Genomic DNA, 19,710 nt, shown 5'->3' with positions numbered 1-19,710 from the left:
ACGAAAATATATTTTTGTAAAAAATAAAAAAAAACGCAAGGCTCGCCGGGACTCCCGGGAACAGTGGACGACAAACAGGCTGTGAAGGCCGTCTGGGCTGAAGCTGCGAATTGGGCCGAGGAGTTTGGGACGCTCGCGCTATCACCGGGCCGGCCCCTTTTCGCCTGGGAATTTCAGGACGAGGAAAATATAAAACGCGGTTTTTACGAAGGAAACAAGTAGCATTTTTTTTATCTCAAACAAAAGTAGCATTTTTTTATTTTGACATATAAAAAATTTCGTGTGTGGGAGTGTGGGATTTGAACCCACGCCCTTTGGGACCAGAGCCTTAATCTAGCGCCTTATTAGGCCCTGTTTGTTTCCACTTCTCTGGATCTCGCTTTTCTGAAAAGCAAGATTCTGAGAGAAGTAGCTGCCTGAAGAATCGGCGGTATAGATAATCGGGGTGTTTGGGAATCCTGATTATTTTGAATCGATTGTCTGAGTTGAGTGCTAAAATGTCTAAAATACCCTTGAGATAGATAATATCTTATTTTTTACTAAACACAAGTAGAAGTCTATAATTCTTACCTTATATTTTTAAAATATCTTAACTACATAATTCAATTACAATTAGATCAGTATAAGCCCACACAAGCGACTATTATTTTGGACAACCGGTCAACAGCAAGTGGGCTCACGGGCACGCTCACCACCTCACCGCCGCTCAGGCCAAGCACATGGCGGATGAATCGATGGCTTCTTCCATCTCTTGCCACGCTCGCTCGATCCAATCCTCTGCTCTGCTTGCTTTTGCTATCTATACGCTGCTCCTAATTCCCAACTGTCGCTCACCCGCAGGCCGGTCTTTTGCTCTCCGGAGGCGGCCGGTCTCAGGTGTCTTGCAGGGGCGACGACGCAGCTCTGGAGGCAGGGGAGGGCAGGATACCGCGGATCTGGAGGGAGGCGATGTCAGGGGAGGGCAGGATGGCGCTGATCTGGAGGCAGGCGGGGGAGGGCCGGAGCGCGCAGGGAGAGGGCAGGAAGCGGCGTCGGCGGGTGGGCGAGCAGGGGCGGCGCGCGGAGAGGAGGTGGTCGGGGCCAGGAAGAAGGGGGTACGGGAGGAAAAGGGTCCCGCTTCTGAGAAACGCGGCGTCGGAGACGCGTACGAGAAAATCGAGTCTCACGTTGGTTTCGCCGATTGTTAGCTAAGCGGCGTTCCAGATAAGCAAGAAATAATCGAAGCGTTTGGGTGGGATTTTGGCTTATTTCCATCCATAAGCGGCTTATAATCGTATCCAAACTGTTATTTGCTATGTACAAGCTGTTACTTTTCAATTGATTTTTGCCGATAAAGCAGCTCTCTTAAGTACTCTACAGAGCACCATATACAATACAATCATACATCATATGCTACTGCATAACTACATGCACGATCCACCATGTGACGATCAAAGGCCAGATATCCCCCAGGTGCCATGCTAACCAGATCTCAGTTCTCTGGGAGAGAGTTCCAGTTCAAGTCCCCGAGTTAGCTCGTTGTCCTTGGATGAGAGCGCCATGAGAGCAACCACTACAGATCTCATCGTGGGCCTCACCGTGGGCTCTGCATGCGTGCACGACTTCGCGAGGTACACAATCTGGTGGCAGAGGGCACAGGTCATCAGCACACAGCTTATATAACACACAAATAAGAAGTGAACAAAAACTGATGGTGGAGCTCGGTTTGCCTGTATCACTGACCTTGAGAACCGAATCAATGGGATAGTCGCCTCCTAAGTTTGGATCGATCAGTTTCTGAATAGCTTCCTTGGGGTCTGGCATGCTGAGAGTCTCCTCAAACTGCGAAAAACAACAAGTAGATTAGAGAAATCGAACATCCAAACATGAAAAATGTAACGTTAATTTTACTTTACATGATTTCACTGCATTCCCGGCAAATTCTGTGGTTGTAGAAAATCCACAATTTGAGCATCACAAAGTCATAAATATTGTGAGTGCACTTATCATGGCACGGTCAAGATTTCCTACAACAATAATGGTGACACCTGCGGTTGCCAAGGTAATTGAATCACCCATGCTTAGAGGAAGACGGGGAAAAAAATAGTCGTGGAGTTCGGATCACCAGAACATATTAACAAACTTATCCGTAATTCCTGAATCCAGTTGGTTGGCATACATGTTAAGGTATTAGTTACTGAGTTCAGAACACCGGGACATATTAACAAACATATTAAGATCACCATACACGTTGCTTCATATGGCATATTAACAAACATTCATAATTCCTTAACATTACATGTTGATGTTGCCAACAGATTCGTTAGCATCTTGAAGAATGTTAGTTGTGCGCACATTCTAATTGACACTGAGAAGTGCCAAGCAAGCTCATGGTCCGCGTGTTCTGAATATCCGGTGTGCAATATTGTGAATCAAAAGTCGATTTTGCACATACCAGATAAACAAGGCCTTTTGCATCCGTTGATTCTGTTGATCTGACAATAGCTTCTTTGGCTGAAATAAGTTCATACAGTACAATACCAAAAGCATAGACATCCACCTTAGGAGAAACCTCACCATATCGAGCATACCTGTAAATCAGAAAACTCTTTGGTGCAGTACTAAAATGTAGAAGAAGCAGATGGGATAGCAACTACTAGTCTATGAAGCTATGTTGGGATATTTTCACATAGTGTGCACACTAATGCGAATAGAAAGAAAAAAACAAACATAATTGATACTCTGCACCCTTACTCTGGAGGCATGTAGCCAAATGTACCAACAACTCGTGTTGGAAGGGACTGTGATGTGGTTCCAATTTCTACAAGCTTTGTCAGCCCAAAATCTGCAACCTGCGAGGTACCATTGATATTGCACATTAGATGGCTAAAACATGGACAGTTTCATGACTGATTTCAACCTTTGCTCGAAAGTCTTTGTCTATCAGGATATTTGCAGACTTGATATCCCGATGAACATACACTGGAACAGTGTGTTCATGAATATACTCGAGACCTCTTGCTGAATCAAGGGCGATTCGCACTCTACTGGTCCACGAGAGAGGTTCATATCCTACATAGAAATTTATGAGCTCATATATTAGGGAAAGTATTACTACAGTGCTGCAATGTACATTCGAATACAAACACTTTACCAGTAACACGCAGATGCTGGCTTAGGTTTCCATTATCAATAAACTCATAAACAAGGAACAGGCAACTCTCAACACAATAACCAATTAACCGCACCTGAGTATACCAAAGAAAAATAAAAAGATCTGACAAGAAAAAATCTGATAGCATGTTAAATCTAATCAATTTTATTTTTGACTTTCCGAGGAAAGTACAGAAAAATAAAATAGTAGGTTGGTAACAAAGATTAGTTTCAAATATGCCCTATCTTAGAAAAAATCAAAAGATCACCAACCAGATTCAAGTGATGGACGTGTGTCAAAACCTTCAGTTCAGCAAGGAATTCTTCAGTTGCCTTTGCATCCATTTTCTTTATGGCAGCTCTCTGGATACCGGAAAGAAAGTAAAAAATCATTTACGAGCACACCACATATGCATTTTCTCCTTTTTCTTAATTTTATGTTCAAGTACATAGGTGGTCCATTAGTTGGCTATCCAATTGTCAAGTGCACATGCACCTACCAAATTGCTTATTTATGTTACGTACTGAAAAAAGGTTGAACTGACCTCCCCTCTAAGCTCAGCATAATAAACAGAGCCAAAACCACCTTGCCCAATTTTACGCTCCATACTAAAGTTGTGTGTAGCATCACAAAGTTCTTCATATGAGAACTGTATGGATCTATCAACCTTAATACCCTCAGCTTGTGAAGCACTGCCTGGAAAGACAATTAATTAAAAAGGCATGACAAGCTGGCAAAAACATACTGTGGTTGCAAATATAATACAATTTGTACAAGTGGAAATGTTTTCCTCATGAATAAAAGCAGATATCAAAATAACGTAAAAAACAGTTAAATATCAACACAGCACATTAGAGTAGTAATAAGCGAACATGCAAGTATATCTGTGTTAAAAGGCAAACTTGGAGTATGTCAAAACAAACTGACAAATGGAATGACTTGCTTGGAGGCGTGTACAACTTATAAATATGAATTTTCGTTACCAAATTGGACCGGATCCTCTGGAGATGGGAGTAATGTGGCCTTTCTCATTTGTTGCCGCCTATAATAAATGGCAACCAGCCAGATACTCACAATCAAAATAACAATACAGGCTATCACAATTCCTGCTACTGCTCCTCCAGAAAGGCTATTTCCTGTTCCATGTAGCAGAACGTGAGTTAATCGCCTTTGTTTCTGTCAACTGAACAAACCATCCAGCTTTTCTTGTTGATGTTTGATAGCCTCAATATAGAAGCATGGTAGCTCACAGAAGTGTAGAAGTGTTCCAGCACTGCATAAGCTGATGAATATATCAGAATTCAGAACTCGTTGAACTATAATGGAACGATAGATAATTGAACAGAAAATGAAATTATACTGACCCTGATTCCAGAGGGCGGTAACTACCATTTGTATCTGAAAAAAAAATGAATAAACATGATTAAGTTGATGCTATGTGATTAAATTGTTAACACTAACTTTTAAATTCCTTGCAGAAAAGGTTGAGTGAAAAATACATAGAAACGACCACAGTAAAGTAAGTTGAGTTGACCTATTATTGTTATCAGCTAAATAACTATAGTATCAATAAATAAGGTATACCATTCGAGTTAAATGACACATGCCAATATGGCAATATGTCCATTCATTCATTTATTTATTTATTTTATTATTGATTTACTATAACTGAACTTACCAGACAGTAAAATAGTACCATACCAACAAAATGGTTTACTTAAGGGAGAAATTATTTTGCCACCTAAGATTAGCCATTTTTGAGCTGTTCACAAATCAAAAGATACCACGTCAAATTAAAATTCAAGCATTAATCAGCCGGGTACAGGCTACAGAAATAATTTTTTTAAAACCCCTTCTCAATTCATAATTCACATAATCAAACCAAATGGGAATCATCGAATCAAGCGGTCACCTTTCACCGGGATGAACACAATCCCCTTCCCGGAGACCCCGTCCATTCCGGGGTTATACCTCCTAAGCAGGTCCATCTGCGCCGGCGACGAGAACCCGTACTGCTCCGCCGCTGAGGCCAGCGTCTCCCCGTCCCAGAGCGGGTAGGTGAGGAACAGCCCGTACCGCGGCGACACGCTCTTGTCGCCGCACGAGCAGTTGACGGTGGCATTAATCGTCCCAGAGGCGGGCAACTTATCCGCCGGGTACCTGTTGGCGGCCTCCATCCACGCGGCCGTGGTGAGGTTGGCGAATTCCGCGGCGACGCCGCCGTACGTCTCGCCGCGGGAGAGCGCGTAGGGGACCGACCCGGCGAGGAAGGTGGGGGCCGGGTCGGCGGGGAGCGCGAGGCACGAGCAGCGGAACGGGACGCGGACGCGGACTCCGGTGACGATGTAGTTCGGGTCCGTGATGTCGGGGTTGTAGGGGAGCAGCGCGGCGTAGTCGGGGAAGTTGAAGAGCGAGGCGACGAAGGTGAGGTTGGACTCCGCCGAGAAGTAGTACGCGGCGAGGGCGAGCGGGCAGCCGGCGCGGCAACCGTCCCCGGACGCCGCCGCCGTGCAAGCAGCGCCCGCGATGAGGAGGAGGATGAGGAGAGGGGGCATGGTGGTGGTGGTGGCGGACTGGCGGGTGTGGAGCAGGAGCCCTGGAGCAGTGACTGAGGAGGAGTGCGGCCGGTCCGAGGCAACTGGGGTAGTGGGGTCTGGGGAAGACGAAAGTGGCGCGGCAGTTTGACGCGCTACAGTCGTAAAGATGGGACGCTGCCAGTGGGCCCACGACGGCGGCCGCTCTTCTTGGGGGCCTGTCTTGGTTATCGCACGCCCATGAAGCTCAAAAGACAAAAGTACAGCCCATCTGCCGAGGGGGCTCCTCTACATTTTCGGAAGTTGGATAACAGACATATTTATAAAGCTCATTATATAAATCGTTGTGTCGCACCGTCCATTAAAGTCTCACAGCGCCAATGCCCCGCTCCATTGTCTGAATCATGCAAGCACATGCAGTAAGCATGTGAAGTTTGCACGTCGCCACTAGTTGAAAAGTGCATGTGCTGGTAGATGTTCTTTCATTTTTTTCCCTTTTTAAGCTGCATCAACAAGTAACACTTTCACTAAACCGCTACAGTCAATATTTTAAAATATAGGATTCAACATTCATTCAAACTTAATACAATATTTCTTATGAACTAGTTAAATATTTTATATGAAAATGTTGAAACCATATGTACAAAATGTTGAACATGTGTATACTCAAAAGTTGCAATAGTATACTTCGAATGTTGATTTTTTCGAAAAAATAAAATTAATTAAAATATATGCATATGCGATCTTATTTTGTTGCATAAATTCCAAATAGCATCATGCTTCAACCAGAATCCAAAATATATTTACGGTTTGAAAGAAAAATAGGATTAAAGTTTTGAATCTAAATGGAATCCACGCACACCCACCAACGTCCAGCCATGCACACTGCGGAGGTGGAGGCGCACATGCGCTCAGCTCTGCTCCCCAATTGCTCCAATCTCATCGTTCAATGTATTTTGCACGGATCTCAAAAACTGGAAGTTCAATGATGTTCTTATCTTCCGAAAGATGTATAGAATTTCTGATCTGCCAAGGGGCCTGTCTTGGGGGCCTGTTCCAACTTTGATTCGAGGGTTAAATTCATTCTTCAACTTTTAGATAGGCCAATATAGTTCCTCAACTTTTATTTTTAGGTCAAACTCATCTTTGTGCTATATTATAATTTATAATAACATAAGATTTATGCAAAACATTCTTTTTACCCATGTCTTCTTCCCCTTCTAAATTTCTCAATAGTTTATTACTACTAAAAAATATTTAGCTAATGCAAGCAAATAAGTGTAGTATGGCATGAGCATCAACGCATTTAGGAGCTGAACATCACAAGTGTTAAATTTAGAACATAGAATTTTAATTATCTATGCATTGTACTGTATTTCGGACGCATGAAGAGCTGAAATTAAGGAGGGGAAGAATATACCAAGGGTAAAAAGTTCTTTTTGAATTTATCTAATGTTATTATGAAGTATAATATCAGCATAAGGACCAACGTGACCCTCAAATGGATGTTGAGGGACTATATTGGTCAATTTTAAAGTTGACGGACGAATTTGACACTTATAATAAAATTGAGGAATCAAAATAATTATTTTACCTTTTTTTAATCTATTCTTGTAATATGGTAGTTGGATTGGAAATTGGGGACTGCTGGAGATACTTTACAGCCTGGTTCATTGAAGCGTCCCCACATAAGTAGAGACTAAATGTAATACAAATATCAGTCCCAGGAGGCTGATAACACATTTATTCAACAGATGATTCAGTCACCGTACAAACCTTCGAGGAGGCGAACACTCGATATAAACGATAATAAGTAATAAAACAGCTACGGTGATACACCAAAGCACGATCCAGACGGTTTCCAGCTTGGGCTCAGAGTGATGCGCTAGCAGAAGCATCTTGTAGAGGACCAACACCACAGGCAAGGTTGGGCGCGGACGCAACCTCCACTCAATGTCTTCAACAACAAAGTCCGGATCTTCCTCTTAAGAAAAACCACAAATATATATCGGGTGAGTACAAAAGTACTCAACAAGTCCAACCCCATCCACGGAGGGGGATAACACAGATATGCACAGGATAATTCAAGGATAAGGCTAATGTTCATTTGCAGTAAAACTGGATTTTACACATGCAAGAGTTTCATTACTAACCAAGTAATAAGCGAGGTTGATCCTACACAAAGGATCTAAGTTTCAACGCTACCGGACTCCTCATCCGCAGTAGCTTCACGGCACAGACTGCTGGACACTTTTCCCAAAACACTCACGCCAACCCAACCCAATCCCAGAATAAGTGCTAGTTGTGTGACCAAACTGTAACTCGCCCAATACCGTGGGCACGTCTATTCGAATAGGTTTGAACTCTGCAGAGTTGTGCAACTTTACACACAAGTGGGGTACCACAGCACGATCACCTTAGTGTCGGTGCAGATCCCAACAAAATCATTACCCACCTTAGCTAGACCTGACTAGCCAACACAGACTTTACCAAGGGGTCATTGACCTATCACTGAGGTTTAATCGGGGCATAAGTCACCACGACCATATCCCTTCTCCTTGATCATCCGTTGCTCTCAGCTCTCCTGAAGGTTATCAGACTAACTAGTGGGGTTTATGCTAAGCCATTGCCATGCACAACGGTCGAGTGGTTTGCACGATAATTGAGTTAGGAAAGATGACACATCAACTCGGTCCTTAGTTGTGACAGGATGGATATCTCCCAACCTTCTTGCTCTACCACAACGGTACGAGCCTCCAACGTATGACAATCCACCCAGGAAATGCCATTCATCCATCCCATCTTAACATCCTTTTCTTTAGTTTCCAAAAATTTCACATTTTCCCTTTCCCACACACTCACTCGTTTTCCTTTTATAAAACAAGTTGTACCATGTTCGTTGGGCCGTAATTTAAACGCAGGGTCCTAAGCATTCTAGCAGCGATTAACATTAAAATAGAATAAATCATATTTAGACATTAATCTAGGTAGTCAAGGAATGGTGATAACAAATCAAGGGGTGGCTATCCAACCATATTTTCAGTAGTAAAAGCATATGCAATTTTGTAAAACAGGCCAATTGGTTGTGTTTATAAAATTAGGTCAAAATATGCAATCAAAGGATGAGATTGAACTTGCCGTCTTCGAATCCTTTCGGGAGCTCCTGCTCGCGGTACGGGTCTTCTGGCTTCGGCTCACGGTACTGCTCGGCAAACTCCTCGACGGGTTCTCCCTCGTTCACACCGGTAACTACGGCTCTCACAAACAAACACACAATAAATAAAAAGAAATAAATGTTTTATCGTTGAGCTCGAATAAGAAAAAATTAACATATGGACATAGGAATAATATTTTCGAGTGATTTTCTAATGGCACGGCCAAAACTATATTAGAAATGGTGTGGTCGAATTTGGAGGCAATTGGAGGATTTTTTGCGCATGAAATGATAAGTTAACGGGGTGTTTAGGGGCTAAATAAGGGTCTAGTGGCTTATTTGTAATTAGTTTTGAGAGTGAAAGGACTTGATTATAATATCTAAAAATATCTTGGCTATTCTGGAAAGGGGTAGGGGCCTATGTGTAATTATTTTTGTATGGCGGAGGGGTCAGTCCTTAAATAGAGAGAATAGGGGGGTTATTTGGAAAAGGACGTAAAGAGGGGGCTCTTAAATAAAAAGGAAGGAAGGAAGGGGCCTAAGGGCAAAAACGCCCCCTTTCTTCTTCCTCTCGACAGGAACAGAGAAGGGGGGCTGGGGCGCCGGCGGCCCTATTGCCGGCGTCCTGGGCCACAGCGGCGGCCGGAGAAAGGGGAGGAGAGAGGGGGCGGCACGGGGGATCGATTCCCCTCCTCAATTTCAGAGGAGGGGCCCGCAGGGACGGCGCGATGGCCATGGCCGTGGCGGGCAGGCGGCTGCCGTGGCGACGTGGGCAGGGGCGGCTAGGGGCGGGCGTTTGTGGGGGGAAAAGGGAGAGGGCGACGAGGGGAACCTATTCCCTACCTCGACTCGGGCTGGGGCGGCGCGAGGAGGTCGGCCCACGGAGGCGGGCGGCGCTGCGGGCTAGGGAGGAGGGCTAGGGCGGCGGATGAGGTTGTGGGGAGGATGAGCTACGCGAGCAGCCTATTTATAGGCGGGGCAAGGCAGTGGAGGAAGGGGCAGCGGTGGCCGGTCGGCCGGCGGCTTGCAGCTTGCCTTCAAAAGCGTGGGGGCGGGTTTGGTCATCGTGGAGCGGCGCGGAGCGGCGGCGCGAGCGGCGAAGCAGCACAGGGTGACGGAACGGCTCGGGCAGGCGCACCAGCGAGCAAGTGGAGGGGCCGGGCTGCTCAGCGTGGAGCTTGGTGTCGAGCCCTGCTCGCGAGCAGTGCGGGCTCGGGCGGCGAGGCGGCGTTGCTGTGCTGGTCGACGGGCGGCGCGGCGAGCACAGTGTGATGGGATGGGTCGGGCAGCAGCGAGCGGCGCGGCAAGCATCCCGGCACGTGGAGCGCGTGGGGGCGGCCGGGAGCAGGGGCGTGCGCGTGGACGGGAGCAGGAAGAAAGAAACAGAAGAAAGGAGAAGGAAAGGAGGAGGGAGAAAAAGAAAAGAGGAAAAAGAAAAAGGGAAAAAGGAGAAGAAAAGAAAAAGAAGAGAGGGAGGAAAAGAGAGAGAAAGAGCGGCGGTCGGCGGAATTCGCGGTGGCGGTCAACCACGCACGGCGGTGATCACGGGGTCAATCGAGCACGCGCGGCGGTCGGGCGACACGCAGCGCGACACACGGGACAAGGAAAAGAAAGAGAAGGGATGACGATTGATTTTGGTGTCGGATGGCGAAACGGCGGGAATGATTTTGAAAAAAAAAAGGAGCTCGGACCGAAAAAGATTCTGAACAATTCGAGCTTAGCGACGAAAAAGTTTTGAAAATTATTTTTAGCGAGTGATTTGTTTTGGTAAATTTTTGGATGTTGCAATCATTGAACACTTTCAGTTTCAGCAGGCCTTCGATGTCATACGGCCCTGTATAAAACACAGTACATGGACATGCGTGTGCGAGCTTCCACATGTGCATGTACATTGTACGTGATGCACGGGAGCAAGCACCCTCTCTCATCAGGCGTCACACAACGTCGATGTCACACGCTACTAGAAAAGCAAACTGGTCGATCGTCCGCAGCGCTGACGATGTGCGACGAAGACGTGACGTGAAGTCGTGAATCATCAGCCCAACCGCATGATCCCACCGTGCGACGCTTTGTTCACCATCTGCTGCAGCTGCTGCCAATGCAAGCCATCACTGTCGTGCCAGTCCACCGGCGGCGGCGTCCCGGACGCGACGGTCCGCACGTCCGCGTGGCTGCTCTGAAGTATGCGCGCGTACTGCCCGAGGCCAGGGAACTCCACGGCCGCCGCCGCGGCGAAGCCAGGGGAAGACAGCGGCGGCGGCGACGCGGCGGGCAGCAGGCGTGCGGCCGTTACCGCCTGGTGGTGGCGGTGGGGCCGTGACGGCGCCGCCGTAGAGAAGGGGAAGTTGAGTTTGGCCCTGCCGCCCTTGAGCCTGCACGCGGCGGCATGTTCTGCCTCTACTGGCACGTGTTATGACTCGGATACCCTCGAACGCTTTTTTAGTTGTGAGACATGAAACACTGGGTGTATGTCTGACATTCCTTTTGGTAGTTGAAGTCGGTAGGCCACTTTTTCGACTTTCTTTAATACTTGATACGGTCCAATGTACCGAGGGGCTAACTTTCCATGTATTTGAAACCTTCGGGTTCCTTGAATGGGTAAAACCTTGAGATAAACGAACTCTCTTGGATTGAAACTTATTTCTAGTCTCTTCTTGTCCGCGTAGCTCTTCTGTCTGGACTGGGCTGCTTTCAACTTCTCACGGATTTCTGCTACTCTTTCTTCTGCTTCCTTTATGAGGGCTGGTCCAACTACTGAACGCTCTCCTACTTCTGACCACATCAGAGGGGTTCTACACTTTCTCCCATAGAGAGCCTCAAATGACGACATACCTAAACACTTGCCTGATAACTGTTGTTGTATGAGAACTCTACATAGGGCAAACTCTGTTCTCAATCTTTACCATAGGTAAGGACACATGCCCTTAATATATCCTCCATAATTTGGTTTACCCTCTCAGTCTGTCCATTAGTCTGCGGGTGATAGGCCGAACTAAAATCCAATTTGGTCCCCATGGCCTTATGCAGACTTTTCCAAAACTTGGAGGTGAACTGGGTTCCTCGATCTGAAACGATTCTACTGGGTATACCATGCAGCTTTACTATATTATTCACATAGAGCTGGGCTAGCTTTTCTCCTCCATAGTTGGTCCGTACGGGTAGGAAGTGAGCGACCTTGGTGAGCCGGTCCACTATTACCCAAATGAAATCATAACCCTTCTGGATCTTGGGCAGTCCTACCACAAAATTCATTCATATCTCGTCCCATTTCTAAACTGGGATAGGCAGGGGTTGTAGTAAGCCTGCTGGCTTCTGATGCTCAGTCTTGATCCTTTGACATGTGTCGCAATGGGCCACGAACTGGGCAATGTCTGACTTCATTCCATTCCACCAATACTTTTGTTTTAAATCCAAATACATTTTGGTGGACCGTGGGTGAATAGAATATGCCGAGTTATGAGCCCCGTCCATGTTCATTTGCCGGAAGTCCCCTTCTTTGGGTACACAAATTCTATCCTTATACCACAAGGTTCCCTTATCGTCCACTCGAAAATCCGGTGCTTTGTTTTCTCCGGTATTTTTGCTGATTCTCATTAAATCCTTGTCCGAACCTTGGCCCTTTCTAATTCTGTCCTCCAGGGTAGGTTGGACATTTAGCGTGTGGTTGGAGCCTCGAGGAACAATGTGCAAATTCAATCGTGCCATTTCTTCTCGCAGATGATCATCCTTGGGTCCATAAGATTCCCGGCTTAAGGCATCGGCTACCACGTTACCTTTTCCGGGGTGGTAATGGATTTCCAAGTTATAATCCTTAACCAATTCTAGCCATCTCCTTTGCCTTAAGTTCAGATCTGGCTGGGTGAAGATATACTTCAAACTCTTATGGTCGGTGTAAATCTCACACTTATTTCCAATCAAGTAATGCCTCCAAATCTTAAGGGCATGCACTACGGCTGTAAACTCCAGATCATGTGTTGGGTAATTCTGCTCATGAGGCCTGAGTTGTCGGGAAGCATATGCAACTACTTTTCCATCTTGCATAAGGACACACTCTAATCTTTGTCAGGATGCATCACAATAGATGATGAAATCCCGATGAATATCCGGTAGGGTTAGTACTGGGGCGGTCGTTAATCTCTTCTTTAATTCTTGGAAGCTCCTCTCACATGACTCAGTCCACATGAATTTCTTATCCTTCCTGAGTAGTTCTGTCATGGGTCTAGCTATCTTGGAAAATCCTTCAATGAACCTCCGGTAATACCCGACTAATCCAAGAAAACTTCTGATTTCACTAACATTGGTTGGTTGCTGCCAGTTGGAAACTGCCTCAACTTTTTCAGGGTCGACCGCTACTCCTTCTGCGGTCAAAATATGACCAAGAAAAACCATTTTCTCTAACCAAAATTCACATTTGCTGAATTTAGCATAGAGTTTGTTCGCTCTCAATTTTCTAAAACTACCCGCAGATGCTGCTCATGTTCTGGTATGCTCTTGGAGTAGATCAGAATGTCGTCGATGAATACCACAACAAACTTATCCAGCTCGTCCATAAATACCTTGTTCATGAGGTTCATGAAATAAGCGAGTGCATTAGTGAGTCCAAAAGACATCACAGTGAACTCAAACTGTCCGTAGCGGGTGACAAAAGTTGTCTTTGGGATGTCACTTTTCTTAATCTTGAGCTGGTGATATCCTGATCTCAGATCAATTTTGGAGAAGTACTTGGCTCATTTTAGCTGATCGAAGAGATCATCAATTCTGGGGAGAGGGTACTTATTCTTGATGGTGACCTCATTCAGTGTGCGATAATCCACACACATCCTCATACTTCCATCCTTTTTTCTTGACAAACAGAACTGGGGCTCCCCATGGGGATAAACTAGGTCTGATAAAACCACTTTGTTGTAACTCTTCTAGTTGTTTCTTCAGCTCTGCTAGTTCTGGGGCTGCCATCATATATGGTCTCTTGGCTATGGGAGAGGTCCCTGGGACAAGGTCAATGGAGAACTCTATGTCCCGGTCTGGTGGCATTCCAGGAAGTTCGTCGGGGAAAACATCAGGGTATTCATTTACAACGGAAACTCCCTCTAAGGATCTCACTTCCATACTGAAAACCATTGGGTCTGGTCCACTTCCCCGAGTATGACAGGTCACTTATATCCCATCTGAGTTGGTTAGGTGTACTACCTTGTCAGCACAACCTATGAGACAATTGTGTAGGCTTAACCAGTTCATTCCAAGGATCACATCTATTCCTTTAGACCTAAGTACTACTAGGTCTGCTAGAAATTCTACCCCACTTAAATTGATCCTTACCCGGGAACAACCCAGTTGACACTTGATGTCACCTCCAGGCGTTCGGGTTAATAGGGGTGTTTTTAGTAGTACCGTAGGTATTTTATACTTATCCACAAAGCTTGACGATATGAATGAGTGTGATTCTCTAGAATCAAATAATATTGTGGCTAGAGTTGAGCTGACTAGGAACTCACCAAGTACCACTCCTTACGCACCCTAAGCCTCCTATGCGTTGATGTGGTTGACGCGGGCTCGTCCATAAGGCTGCTGGCTGATGTTGTTGTTGCCTTTGTTGTTGCTGCCGATGGGAACACGGTTGGCTCCGGATACCGGTGGCCTAGGCCCATTCACCGAGTTGGAGAAAGCCGATGCAACAGGCCTGTTTTTGACATATGGACAGTTGGCAATGTAATGCTCTCGCGGCAGTTGAAACAGGCCCTAGCATTGTTGTTGTTGGTCGTGACTTGGCTTGTATTGCTCTGCGGGGCCTTCATGGTGTTCTGGTTCTTGAACTGTGTGTTAGAGGCCTGGGGGCCCATTACTTGGGACTGGGTCCTATACTGCATTGGGGCCTGAGATCTTGGTGCAGTATAGCTGGAGCTTCTTGGTTTCTGGAAGTGGTCCTACTGGCGGGCATTGCTTTCTAGGAACTTGCGTTTGTTTTCCTTCCTTTCTTCTGCTTTGGACCTTTCTGTAAGAATGGCCATGTTCATTAGAGTATTGAAGTCCGAGTATATCTGAGGGGTAAACAAAGTCCGGAGTTCTGGGCTCAATCCTTTCTTGAACATGTCCTGCTTCTTTTCATCTTTATCCACTTCCTCATGTGCATAGACGGCCAGCTCCATGAACTGGTAGGTGTACTCTTCTACTGACATGCTTCCTTGCTGCAGTTCGCGGAACTCATCCGCCTTGCGCTTCATGGTGGCCGAGAGGATATGATAGCGGCAGAACTCCTTCACAAATTCCTTTCAAGTGATGGTGGAGGCGTCTTTGGCAGCGGCACAGTAGTTTTCCCACCAAGCTAAGGCAGTCCCGGTGAGCTGATAGGCTGCCAAAAGAACCTTGTCTCGATCTTGACATTCGAACGGCTCGAGCTTCCTCTGGATCACACGCAGCCGGTCATCTGCCTCCAAGGGGTTGCTGGATCCAGCAAAGGTTGGTGGCTTGGTTCTCAGAAAAGCTGTCAGCTTGTCACTCATGGTCTGCTCTCTTGGTCGCTTATTGACGAGGGCATTGTCCAGGGTTTCCAGTATGAGGGTCTGATTGTGTATTATTTGTGCCAGGTCCCCGATGGGAGGTGGTGGTGGCAGTAGCACTCCCCCTTGGCTTCCTTTTCCTTGCTGGTCTACCTCCTGCTCCTTCTGATTTAGGTCTTGTCCATGCTCATCTTGCGGTCCTCCTGCGCCAGGGGTTGCAGGGGTCCGACTGTGGGAAGCTCTTGAACCGCGTCGGGAAGACATCTGTAGATTGAGTAGAGTCCTTGTGAGACTGAGATTAGGATTAAGTGATGTTCAAGTTATTTAGTTTGTATTTTTTTTAAAAGGCAGAATCTTACTCCTGCCGAAAAGCACACAAACGAGCACACAGAACATCAAGCACAAACAATTTTATTACTGCACGGGGGGTACAACACAGGGGCAAGGCCAAACGCGTACTACACGATCGGGTACAAAGGCCACACTTAAGGGTACAACTTAAGCCATAGGGGCTGGGAGGGTACAACACTAGGGTGGCTTCGGGGCATGCTACTAGCGGGGCGAGCCTTCTTCTGAGACAGAGTGTGCCTCCAGGGGGATGAGCAGTCCTTGCTCGCCGTCCTCTAGGTTTTCATTTTCCCGGGGTTGCTCAGTAGCCTCTTCTTCGACTGCAGCACTTGATCTTTCAGGATTCTCAGGTGGAGCTTGTGGGGTCCCAAAAAGTGGTCCCCATCCTATGATGGGCGTCTCAAGTAGGACATGGTTTTTCCCAATTGCCGGGACTGGCGTTCCACTTCTGGTCCATTCTTGCATACACCGGTCCCGGGCCTGCTTGAGGCTCTCCTGGCAACTGCTTCGCTACTGATAGTGGCTGCGGCTCTTGCCTCGGCTTGAGCCGCCCGGATCTGATGCATCCTTACCGCGAGCTCTGCTTGCTCGGCCCGATGGGTCTGCTCCCTTAGGAGGCTGGCTTGCTCATCAAAGAGCTGATCCAAGGAGGCTAGGTAGGTAGCTACTTGGTACAGGGGGTTCTCTTCATGGCGGCGCCGTTTCAGGCTTCTCATGCGAGCCTCCCAAACTGGGGTTCTGATGGCCGGAGGAAAGAACCTCATTGGTGTGGGGGCGAGGTGTCCTTAAAAAATCTGGCACAAATAACGGAGCGCCTTTCTGACATCCAAGGGATAGGCATCTTGGTACCTAAACCCCGTGGCGGTCACTCGCCATGGCTGGATGTCGGGGTAGCGGTCACTTTTGGTGATGACTAGGATCACCCTGCAGCGGAGGGTACCATGGTGCTCGTACTCCCTGCTGTAGTACCTTGGGCGTTCCGTAACACCAAGGTTCTCTAGGGCATTGATCAAAAGGCTGGGGAAGCCATGTGCAGCTTGGCAAATGCCCTGGGTCCATCCTTCCTCGGCCATCTGAAAATAAAGATAGGGTGAACAAGCTTTGCATCAGTACTTGGGTACAAAAGGGAGTAGACGGTTCTTATTTCATCACAAGGTTGGGTACATGGTTCATGGGTACATTATTAGGATAGCGGTTCTAGCCTATACATACTATTCTCTACTCATGGGGATGCTTCCTCAACCCATGTGCGGCGCTTCTTTGGTGGAAGACAGTGCTCTTCATCCTCGGTCTGAGTACCCTTATCCCAATGGGTTTCTTCGGGTTCTTCTTCTAACATCCCGGCTTCTGTCCTGGGCGCCTCATGGTTTTGTCATTGGGCTTGGAGAGCGGCTAGGGAGTTCTTGGCTCGTATGGCTCTTATTCGTTGTACTTCCATATCTTGGATTGCATTTTCTGCCCTACTGATTTGGTGCTTCAGTTGTGCCGCATGTTCTTTATAGAGTTGGTCCAAGCCGGTGAGGTAGATGGATAGATGAGAGACCGTATCTTCTAGTTCTTTTTCTTCTCTCCCAAGTCCTCTCATCCGGGCAATCCATGTGCGTCCTCTTCCTCCAGTAGGCGGAAAAAATCTCATAGGAGTCTGCTGGAGATGATGCTTGTAAACCACACGCAGGCGTCGCAGGGCTTTACGGACAGCCTTTCGGTAGGTGTCTGGGAAGCAAAAGCCAGTGGTGGAGATGAACCAAGGTTCCACGTCGGGATAGCAGGTGCTCTTGCCCATGAAGATCATCATGTCGCATCGAAGGGTGCCCCTGGAGTCGTACTCCCGGTAGATGTACTCCGGTGGGTCCACAACTCCGACACGTTCCAAGCTGAGTAGCAACAACTTAGGGAGGCCAGGCTCTGCGGGGCAGATTCCGCCACTCCATTTGTCGTCAGCCATCTGGAACCAGGCAAAGGCCAAAGGTAAGTGTTGGGTGGAAAGATGGGCTAGGTAGGGAAAGTTCTAGGGGAAATGGATTAGAAAAGGTCCTCGATCCTAAGGGTCACGTCCTACGGCCAACCTACGGCTCTGATACCACCTGAAGCGTCCCTACATAAGTAGAGACTAAATATGATATAAATATCAGTCCCAGGAGGCTGATAACATATTTATTCAACAGATGGTTCAGTCACCGTACAAACCTCCGATGAGGCGAACACTCGATACAAATGATAATAAGTAATAAAACAGCTACGGTGATACACCAAAGCACGATCCAGACGGTTTCCAGCTCGGGCTCAGAGTAATGCGCTAGCAGAAGCATCTTGCAGAGGACCAACACCACAAGCAAGGTTGGGCGCGGACGCAACCTCCACTCAACGTCTTCAACAACGAAGTCCGGATCTTCTTCTGAAGAAAAAGCACAAATATATATCAGGTGAGTACAAAAGTACTCAACAAGTCCAACCCCATCCACGGAGGGGGATAACACAGATATGCACAGGATAATTCAAGGATAAGACTAAGGTTCATTTGCAGTAAAACTGGATTTTACACATGCAAGGGTTTATTTTTGAAAAGGGTTTTCTCAAAGCGATTCATTACTAACCGAGTAATAAGCGGGGTTGATCCTACACAAAGGATCCAAGTTTTAACGCTACCGGACTCCTCATCCGCAGTAGCTTCACGGCACGACTGCCGGACACTTTCCAAAACACTCACGCCAACCCAACCCAATCCCAGAATAAGTACTAGTTGTGTGACCAAACCGTAACTCGCCCAATACCGTGGGCACGGCTATTCGAATAGGTTTGAACTCTGCAGAGGTGTGCAACTTTACACACGAGTGGGGTACCACAGCACGATCACCTTAGTGTCTGTGCAGATCCCAACAAAACCATTACCCACCTTAGCTAGACCTGACTAGCCAACACGGACTTTACCAAAGAGCCATTGACCTATCACTGAGGTTTAATCGGGGCATAAGTCACCACGACCATATCTCTTCTCCTTGATCATCCGTTGCTCTCAGCTCTCCTGAAGGCTATCAGACTAACTAGTGGGGTTTATGCTAAGCCGTTGCCACACACAACGGTCGAGTGGTTTGCACGATAATTGAGTTAGGCAAGATGACACATCAACTCGGTCCTTAGTTGTGACAGGATGGATATCTCCCAACCTTCTTGCTCTACCACAACGGTACGAGCCTCCAACGTATGACAATCCACTCAGGGAATGCCATTCATCCTTAACATCTTAACATCTTTTTTTTAGTTTCCAAAAATTTCACATTTTCCCTTTCCCACACACTCACTCGTTTTCCTTTTATAAAACAAGTTGTACCACGTTCGTTGGGCCGTAATTTAAACGCAGGGTCCTAAGCGTTCTAGCAGCGATTAACATCCAAATAGAATAAATCATATTTAGACATTAATCTAGGTAGTCAGGGAATTGTGATAACAAATCAAGGGGTGGCTATCCAACCATGTTTTCAGCAGTAAAAGCATATGCAGTTTTGTAAAACAGGCCAATAGATTGTGTTTATAAAACTAGGTTAAAATATGCAATCAAAGGATGAGATTGAACTTCCCGTCTTCGAATCCTTCCGGGAGCTCCTGCTCGCGGTACAGGTCTTCTGGCTCCGGCTCACGGTACTGCTCGGCAAACGCCTTGACGGGTTCTCCCTCGTTCACATCGGTATCTACGGCTCTCACAAACAAACACACAATAAATAAAAAGAAATAAATGTTTTATCGTTGAGCTCGAATAAGAGAAAATTAACATATGGAGATAGGAATAATATTTTCGAGTGATTTTCTAATGGCACGGCCAAAACTATATTAGAAATGGCGTGGTCGAATTTGGAGGCAATTGGAGGATTTTTGGCACATGAAATGATAAGTTAACGGGGTGTTTAGGGGCTAAATAAGGGTCCAGGGGCTTATTTGTAATTAGTTTTGAGAGTGAAAGGACTTGATTATAATATCTAAAAATATCCTGGCTATTCTGGAAAGGGGCAGGGGCCTATATGTAATTATTTTTATATGGTGGAGGGGTCAGTC

General features: G+C 46.7%; 1 protein-coding gene across 3 annotated transcripts; it reads right to left on the bottom strand.

Annotated features, from left to right (window-relative positions):
- Nucleotides 1-1,288: 1,288 nt before the first annotated feature.
- LOC120683633 (lysM domain receptor-like kinase 10) lies at nt 1,289-5,782 on the bottom strand. Of its 3 annotated transcripts, XR_005678865.1 has the most exons (12): nt 5,046-5,782; nt 4,498-4,531; nt 4,117-4,268; nt 3,678-3,829; nt 3,406-3,495; nt 3,134-3,227; nt 2,900-3,051; nt 2,734-2,831; nt 2,435-2,570; nt 1,896-2,027; nt 1,723-1,821; nt 1,577-1,619 (listed from the first exon to the last, which is right to left on the bottom strand). XR_005678865.1 is itself a non-coding variant. In XM_039965726.1 (11 exons), the coding sequence occupies exons 1-11, from the start codon at nt 5,686-5,688 to the stop codon at nt 1,461-1,463; spliced, it is 1,809 nt and encodes a 602-aa protein (XP_039821660.1). In that variant the 5' UTR covers nt 5,689-5,779; the 3' UTR covers nt 1,289-1,460. The 3 variants fall into 3 exon arrangements, 1 of the variants encoding a protein (XP_039821660.1); XM_039965726.1 differs by lacking the exon at nt 1,896-2,027 and having other exon boundaries at nt 1,289-1,619; nt 5,046-5,779; XR_005678863.1 differs by having other exon boundaries at nt 1,563-1,619; nt 1,723-2,027.
- Nucleotides 5,783-19,710: the final 13,928 nt, after the last annotated feature.

Source organism: Panicum virgatum, chromosome 2K (genome assembly GCF_016808335.1).
Source record: "Panicum virgatum strain AP13 chromosome 2K, P.virgatum_v5, whole genome shotgun sequence".
In the NCBI taxonomy this organism is placed as follows: domain Eukaryota; kingdom Viridiplantae; phylum Streptophyta; class Magnoliopsida; order Poales; family Poaceae; genus Panicum; species Panicum virgatum.
This window is presented reverse-complemented; position numbering and strand designations above follow the sequence as displayed.